Source organism: Otolemur garnettii, unplaced genomic scaffold (genome assembly GCF_000181295.1).
Source record: "Otolemur garnettii isolate 467f Iridium unplaced genomic scaffold, OtoGar3 scaffold00012, whole genome shotgun sequence".
NCBI lineage: Eukaryota > Metazoa > Chordata > Mammalia > Primates > Galagidae > Otolemur > Otolemur garnettii.
The window spans coordinates 30,200,016-30,208,835 of NW_003852407.1; the positions used below are offsets into that span (position 1 = coordinate 30,200,016).

General features: G+C 38.8%; 1 protein-coding gene across 1 annotated transcript in view; it reads right to left on the minus strand.

Moving 5' to 3' along the window:
- Positions 1-8,536, minus strand: part of THOC1 (THO complex 1) — a 59,646-nt gene extending 51,110 nt beyond the window's left edge. Inside the window, exons 1-6 of the mRNA XM_012802020.2 lie at positions 8,444-8,536; positions 5,739-5,812; positions 5,585-5,645; positions 4,363-4,429; positions 908-1,026; positions 437-485 (exon numbers count right to left, since the gene is read on the minus strand). Coding sequence (XP_012657474.1) covers positions 437-485; positions 908-1,026; positions 4,363-4,429; positions 5,585-5,645; positions 5,739-5,812; positions 8,444-8,497 — 424 coding nt within the window. The 5' untranslated portion in view covers positions 8,498-8,536. The remainder of the gene's footprint in view (positions 1-436; positions 486-907; positions 1,027-4,362; positions 4,430-5,584; positions 5,646-5,738; positions 5,813-8,443) is intronic.
- Between the last annotated feature and the right edge of the window lie 284 nt (positions 8,537-8,820).

The following is an 8,820-nucleotide window of genomic DNA, read 5'->3' on the forward strand; positions in this document are numbered from 1 at the left end:
ACATATATATAAATCTAATCTATCTTTAAAATGTTATCATTAGTATTTAATTCAACCATCAACCACCTGTTTTTCTGGCTGTATATACTTTTTTTTTAGACAGAATATTTCTCTGTTGCCCCAGCTACAGTACATTAACGCAGTGGCATCTTCATAGCTCACAGCAATCTCAAACTCCTAGATTCAAGTAACGTCTTGCCTGAACCTCCTGAGTAGCTGGGACTCAGCAGATGCACACTGCCATGCCTAGAAAAATTTCTGTATTTTTATAGAGACAAGGTCTTATTGTTGCTCAGACTGGTCTTGAACTCCTGACCTCAAGTGATCCTATGGCCTCAGCCTTCCAGAGTGTTAGGATTATGGGTATGAGTCACCATACCCAGCCTCTGGCCATATATACATTAAAAAAAAACTCAATTAGCATAGAATTACTTACCATTGCACATACGTAGTAAATAATTTTTCCCAGCAGAATAGAATGTATTCTGAAATCAAGACAGAAATTACTATTCTTTAGAAGTTATTCCCACACTCTTCAATAAGTCACAGGAAGTAGAATGTTAAAAAAAAATTAACATGCGCCGAGAATCTACTATGCCACTTTCACTTTAACAAATAAAATTTTCAATGAAATAAAATATTTTCAGATAGAAAGGAAAACATGACACTGTTTTAAACACATCAGAGTATAAATTTTCAAGTTAATTTTTACTACTCAATCAAATTTTGTACTTCGAGGATTTTGCTACATGTGGTTTCTAGGCAAGCACAATATATGAATAATTCTTTCATAGAGACAGACTTTTTGGCAATCAGCAATATTAGAAATATAAGAAAAAAATCTATCCTCAGAACTTTGAATCTATAGAAAGATAACATTAGCAGAAAAAGAAATTAAGTTACTTACCGATTTCCAAGTAGCAACATTTTTTTCCACAAAAGTGAATATTGTATCACACTGATCCAAAGGAAGACAATCCAAAACATCTCCCAACAATACAAAAGGCGTAGATGCGGTACAAATACCTTCAATGGGGCACAAGCCAATTTAAAAGGTTAAAAAGCTGCAGAGTAAAATAGCCTTTGAAAAATAATTCTGAAGATTATCTTAGTACACTTTGTCACTCATAACAAGGCTAGGACACACTTAAGTAATTTTTGATATTTTTGTAATGATGATAATGTAATAATTCTTGACAACATCTAGAGCATACTATATGTCAGGCACACTAAGTGCGTGATGTACAGGAACACGTTTAATCTTATAGCCCTATGAGGAAGATCACATAATTATTCTCATTTTATAGAACGGGAAAACTGAGACACAGGTTAAATAAGTTGGCCAAGATCACAGAGCCAGTAAGTGGCAGAGCTGGGATACGAACCCAGGCAGTCTGGCTCCACAGGCTGTTTTCTTCACCACTAAGCTATTCAAAAGAATATAATGCAGCCAATGGTTATCACGACTATAGTAACTTGGAAAAATGCTTATGATACAATGTTAAGTAAAAACGGCAGGATTCAAAACTGTATTATGGTTACAATGAAACAATTTTTAAAGATGACTTGAGAAACTAAACCATTATACCAAAATGAATGGCAGTTTTTAAAAGTAGAGGAATTATGGCTAGTATTTTCCCTTACCTCATTTCCAAATGTTTTATAATGTTGCTAAATTGTCTTTGCAATTTGTTATCAAAAAAAGATAACAAAAAGGCTTAACACTGATTTCAACTATGATTTAATATTTACAGTAACAGTATTGTTTCAGGGGAAAGAATGGTGAAGTAAAAAGTTACTGTTTATCTCTCAAGTCAAAGTTACTAGAGAGCAATAATAAATTAAAGATTTTTCTGGAGAAATAGTCATTTAGATCAGTGAGAAATGCTTTGATATCCCTACTCATTCTTCTATTTTAAGGTAATGGGTACTAACAAATACTCGACAGTGTTTAAGAAAAGTAACCACTTAAGCACGGTATGGGAGTGTGGGGAGTCTAGGGGTACTACAGAAAGTTGAGAAAAAAGTAATATATCCAGCTTTACTTTGCAATAGTAAGATCACATCTGGAATGTAATGTGAAGGACGCTGCCTAAGAATCAGTGGGTGGAATGAAGCAGCAGATTCCAACTCAACATAAAGGAAACCTTCTGATGATCAGAACTAACAGGGTACAAATTGTGAGCTCCTTTGATGGGCATAATCCAGCAGGGGCTAGATGATCACTCCTAAGGATGTTAGAGCAGAGAGGCAGGCCAGAAATGAGACTGGACTAGACGACCTCATAAGTATCTAATACCATTTAGATTTTGTGATTTTATATATCCTATATATCTGAAAGATTAGAGAGGCATGCTCTGCCTTTAGTTGCAATTTAGTCTGGCATTAAGTGAGTTCACAATCAATAATTATAGAAATTAAGAAAATTAACTAGATTTTACTACCAAAGATTCTGAGTCAACAGAACCAAAATTTTACTGCCAAAGATTCTAAGTAGAACCAAGGTCTAGGAATCTCATTCAAAAATAGATTCACTAATGGTTCTAATGAGCTGGCAGGTGCAGAAACCCCTGTACGATTCACCAGAATTTTCACAATCCATGTTCCCAGCTTCTGCACCAATTTCTCGGCTTACCTTATCTTTGGCCACAGATACCCCTCGTCAGTTCCCAGACACCATGCTTTGTTCATCCTTCCATGATGTTTTTTTCTGCCTAAATAGTCTTCCTCTTCTTTATCATATCTTTCAAAGCATAGAGTATAAATTTCAGCTCATCTAAAAAACTCCCTGGTATCTCTGAGTAGGCCACCTCATCTATACTTCTGAAGCACACTGAACATTAATCTACTGAAGCATTTGGCATACCCTAATTACCTTTGTATTATAGACTTTTAAAGGGTAGGCATTTTGTATGTTTTAAAACCAGTAAAGTGTCTGACACTGAATAAACTTGCCAAATTGAACTTAAGAAAATATATTTATGGACAATTTGAAAACATGTCACATAAACAAACAATAATAATCTCTTGCAAGAAGAAATTTATCCTTAAAACAAAAATAAGCATTTAAGTCTTTATTGTTTAAGTTCATAAGTACTCCTTTCTCAACTAAAAGTTCTAAATATGTAAGTTCTTACGTTAAAAAAAACTTCATGTGTTAAAACCATCCTTACAAGAGTAACATATCAAGTTAATCGACAAACTAAGTAACCAAACTGTTTGACAAAAACTGGGCAAGGAGCACTATCTTAGGAAACTCACTTAATATGCCTAATAAATGAATGAATGACAAGGCAGTTTATATAAAAGTTTACTAACATGTGAAGTCAGAATTTACTAGCTTATATAAGTTCACAAAATTGCTCGCTGCTACATTGGGAGACCACTTTTGTGTGTTCCAATTTTTGTAGAAGTTCAACATAATACAGTACATGGACAATCCTTTACAGATTAAAATGCAGTTTCACACATATTATCTGAATTAATAAAATGAATATTTTAACCAAATTGGTTAAAGCAGAATGCTGATGAACTATATTTTCATTTCCTCTTTCGACCAATATTTAAGGAGTCCTATTATGTGTTAGACAACTCTGTACTTACTATGTGCCTTGTTTATTTAAAATCTCTTAAAACTATCCCACACTGCCACTGCCCTTTTTTAACATGCCTCTGCCTAGTTTTTTTGCTGGCAGTCTCCTTGCGATTATTCTCCCATAGCTGCTCTATTCCATGGTATACAAAGCTGTTTACAAATGACTCTAATCTACCCCTCCCAGCTTCTTTCCTAAGTGTTCTCATTATTCCCTCTCCCTCCTGCTCCACAGTTTTCTAGCCATGCTGAACTTGGTCTTTGTATAGCTATTCCCTCCTCAGTTTCTGTCTGACAAACTCTTCATTCCTCATGTCCCACCTCTCATACTCTTCATCATGTTTAAAGTCTTTCTTGACTCCTTTAGACTCAAGTTTACAGAGTCACTCTTATTCTATTCTCTCCAACCATGCTTCATTCCCACTTCAGCCACAATAAGACATGCATATATCTGTTTCCTCTATTAGCTCCTTATGGGTGATGAATATGATTTATTTACATTTGAATCTCTCCGTCCTTGTTCAGTGCCAGGCACACAGTACAGGCTCAATAAATATTTACTGAATGAACAAAACAACTGGAGAACAAAGAAAGTGCCAAAATGTACACTGAATAGTAGAGAAGAGAAATAAATGTAAACTTCTTGGCCAAGGTAAGGTAGAACTTGAAGAATAAAATCAGATAGATGAAGAGATATGGGGAGAAGAAGTTTGAAATATAGCATGTCATAGTCAAGGTAACATTAAAAAAAAGAACAAAACCACACTTACCTTCAGTTACTCCCCCAATAGCAAGAGAAATAATAGCTAAAACGTTTTCACATGATGAATGATTTATCTACCAACAGAGGAGAAACAATTTAAGGGCAAGAGTTCAGACTAATTTGATAACAAAACATTAAACAAATGTGGAATAAAAATATTTCTTACAGCAGATAAAATGATTTTCTAAGATGAAAATATAAAAAGCAAGCAGTAATGTAGAGACTCAATAATTGCAGATGTAAAGTAATAAGTAGGTGACTCACTCAAAATACAATGGTCTCAGGAAAATGATTACATTAGTGTGATTAAAGCTAATCAGATACAAAAGTGCTGAGGCCATAACTCAGTCATTGGGACAGGGCAGGGGTGGGCCAGGGGAATTAACATACTGGCGCATCAATATGTCTGAGGGAGGATCTTAATACTATGTATAAGGGAGGTATCACAATAAACAGTATTTACTGAATTTTCATTCACTGTTGTTTTACACAACACTGAGAATGGCATTTTCCATGCTTAGAAATGAAACTGAAACTCAGAAAAGCAAAATAACTTGCCCAATGCCTCCCAATAAAAAACTGACTAAGTCCAGAGAAAGGCAAGGAATCATTTTTGATCTAGAATTATCTGAAAGCAAGGGACACTGCATTATGGGCATTAGAAGAGAATACAGCTTTCTGAGACCCAATCTCTGTTTGACAAAGAATGAATGGTTGAAAATTTTCCTTTCATTCAGGTGCCCTACTCAATTTATTTATTGGTAAATAAATTCAGACTTTTCATGTTCTCTATGGACAATAGAGAGGATTTATTTACAGATCCTTACTGATGAGGAGGATGCCAGAGGAAAGGGAATCCTAGCTCCGAAGCTCAACATTCTTGGATTATATCTTTCATGCCATTACAGGACTTGACTGTTTACACAGCAAACTGAGAGAGCCCAGCTTCAACCTCTAGTTCTTGCTCACTAAGACCTCATGTCAACTTTTCTTATCTCACTTGGAGACAACTCTCTTCATTTATTAAATCAAACCCTGAAATTGCACCTGTTCTATCAAAGTGCTTACAGTATCAGCAACTCAGTTTTCATAAGGCAGCAAGCTTACTCTAGGTGGGAAAAAACACATTTTAAAATATCCACTCTAAGAATAAAATCATTTTTTAAATAACATGGTTTATTAATTTGTAAGCAAAATTTCAACAATAGATACAGAAAAAGCATACTTACAATTTCTTCTTCTAGAACACCTCTGAAAGCTTGATCAAGGGTACATTTTTTTTCATTTTCACTATTAAAAAGAAAAGGCAACCTCATTTTTTAAACAGCCCAGGGTAAATATAAAGATTTGGACAAGTATTTTCCATAGATATCAATGCCTTACCTGCCAGGTAATTGGCTGAAGGTACTCAGTAATGGCTTGATATTTTTGTTGTTCAAGGCCTCTCTGGTAGACTTCTAGAAAAATGAACATGGCAAATAAATGGAAAATATTTTGCTTATTATTAACGGAAAAACATATCCTTTATTGACAGCATGTCTTCTAAGTAAAAAATGCTTATGCCTGGGAAAAATTACTTATCAGTCATTCTCCTGGGTAATCCTTATTCCAAATGTCACTTGATGCTACAGATCCTTATCACTTTATATACAGCAAAAGCTTCCTACATAGACTTTTTTTTGCAATTTTTGGCCGGGGCTGGGTTTGAACCCACCTCTGCCATATGGGGCTGGCGCCCTACTCCTTTGAGCTATAGGTGCCACCCTCCCTCACAGACTTTTCACCCTAGGTTTTTCCTCATATTATTTTTTAAAATATCACATTCAAGAGAGTATCCTGCATTTAAAAAAAAAATACCTCCAAATGGCTCCTTATTTACACATTTCGGTTTTGAAGTTTCATAACTCCTTCAAGGTCCTTGATGTTATCCCATTCAACCTCTCCAGCTTTATTTCCTATTACTCCCTAACACACACCTTGCACTAAAATCTAAACATTTTTCATCATTTTCTTTTTCTTTTTTAATTTTTTCTGAAGCAGAGTCTCACTCTTGCCCAGGCTATAGTGCCACGACATCAGCCTATCTCACAGCAACCTCAAACTCCTGGGTTCAGGTGAGCCTGCCTCAGCTTCCCAAGTAGCTGGGATACAGGAAGCCCCCACAAGGCCCAGCTATTTTCTGTTTTTAGTAAAGACAGGGTCTTGCTCTTGCTCAGGCTGGTCTTGAACTCTTAAGCTCCAGCCATCCTGCCACAGCCTCCCGGAGTACTAGGATTACAGGCATGAGCTGAAGTGCCTGGTCTTTCATCATTTTCTGTCAAGCTCATTCTAGTGTATTCACATATTCAGGGTGTTCTTCCCACCTGCTCATCCAGATTCTATCCATTCTCCCAGACCCATCTTAAGTCCTACCTTTCCTTGGTATTTTAATCACTGCAGTTCCTGACACATAAGGACCTGCTAATTGTCTTAAAGTAGTCATAAGTTAAAAGACAAAAACATTGCAAAGTCATTCATTCTGTGAAAATTCACATAATAAAGTTATCTTACTACCTTACAGGAATTAAATCTACAGTGGAAATGTCCATTCCTAGCTCTGCCCCTAAGAGGCTGAGTAACTTGAGGCCTATCCCTTTATCTCTTTGCTTTCATTTCTCTGGCCTTAAATGCCTTTTCCTTAAATAAGAGGGTGGCTGTAGATCCTTACTTCCAACAGCAGCAGTGCTGGCATCACCTGGGAACTTGTTAGAAACACAGAATCTATTCCAGGCATCCTCAAACTACGGCCGCGGGCCACATGCAGCCCGCCGAGGACATTTATCCAGCAAGCCGGGTGTTTCTGCCGCCGCTGCCTGTCCTGCTTAGCAGCCGACTCGTCCCGGGGCCCTCAGTCTGGCCCTCCAAAGATCTGAGGGACAGTGAACTGGCCCCCTGTTTAAAAAGCTTGAGGACCCCTGACTATTCTATAATATTGAACTAAAATCTGAATTCAACAAGATTTCCAGGTAATCCCACTGCATACTGAAGCTTGAGAAACACTGGGGGAAAAAAGGAATAACTGTTAGAACTATTCAAGATCCCATTAGCCTGTAGGGTTAATAGTTCTAACAATGGTTCCTTTTTTTTCTTTTTTTACAGTTTGTGGCCGGGGCCGGGTTTGAACCCGCCACCTCCAGTATATGGGGCTGGTGCCCTACTCCTTGAGCCACAGGTGCCGCCCTCTAACAGTTACTCTTAACAAAATTTCAATGTAGCAAAATGCATACGAGGAAAACGATTCTGATGACATAAGATACAATCCGTTAAAGAACAAACCACTGTATGAGAGAAAATACTTGCAAAGGAGAAAACTGAATACAAAGAATCAATTTCTTTCATAGAATTTTCATTCTAGCATCACTGTAACAACCTATCCAAATGGTTGATCATGCATGGGGAGGTTGGTGTAAATGCTAGACACGAAAGCAAACTACTCAGAACAGTGTTCTTCCAACATATGTCACTGTGATGGGTAACAAAAAGAATAATAGGTCCGAAGTCAGAAAAACCAGTGAAGTCAGTCACATAACTTTGGGGGCGTGTCCGTTTCAATCTCAAGCGCCAAGAAAAATAAAACGTAGTCTACTTTATAATGTTAAGTATTATAGTTACATGAGCTAACAATAAGCCGTTTCCCGCTTAAAAAGAACCTCCTTATCTATCTATTAGAGGAGAGATATTGAGGGGGAAGGGTGGCGAGCAGACGGCCGGAACAACCACCTGGCAGTTCACCAGGCGCCGGCAGGAACCAGATCTCCGGGCTGAAACCACTCCCATCCTCCCCCTTCCTCAGCTCCCCTGCCAGTTCCAGAGACACCTGCCCCGCTGAGCGAGCGGTGGATACTTTGTATATGAGCTGTCCACACCCAGCGCTAAGTCTCCCAGAACGCTTGGTCCAGGACCTATTGGCGGGTGGGCCGGGAGCAGGAGCTGCGGCCGACAAACCTCCGCCTCGCTTTGAACCTCAGGGCAAAATCTGAATAATTTCAGGGAGAAGAAGGCAAAGGATAGCGCCAGGCCAGAGCCCCAGCCTCCCGCCTGCAGCTCACCGTAAACCGCGTCCGCGCTTCGGGCAAACTGAAGAGCGGCGGCGTCGGAGACATCTTCTCGGTTGCGCGTGCCCGTCACTGAGCAGCGGCGCCGGCTGATGACGTCAAACGGGAGCATTGAGATTGCCGGCTCCGCGCGGGGCTAGAGAGGCCTGTGAGGGCAGGGGCTGGTGAGACCGCGAATGGGAACTTTGGTATTGGCCGAGTTTGGGCGGGTGTTGGGAATCCGCGTCAGCCAAAGAATACACAGTCGAGGTTCCTGGGTAACACTTGGGGTAAGAGGACTTGGTCCTCGCCCTGAGCTTCGCGGCAGGGAAAGGCCGAACGCTCACCTGCGCCCCGGAGGTTTTCCCGGTTTGGGGAAAGCGGGTGAATGG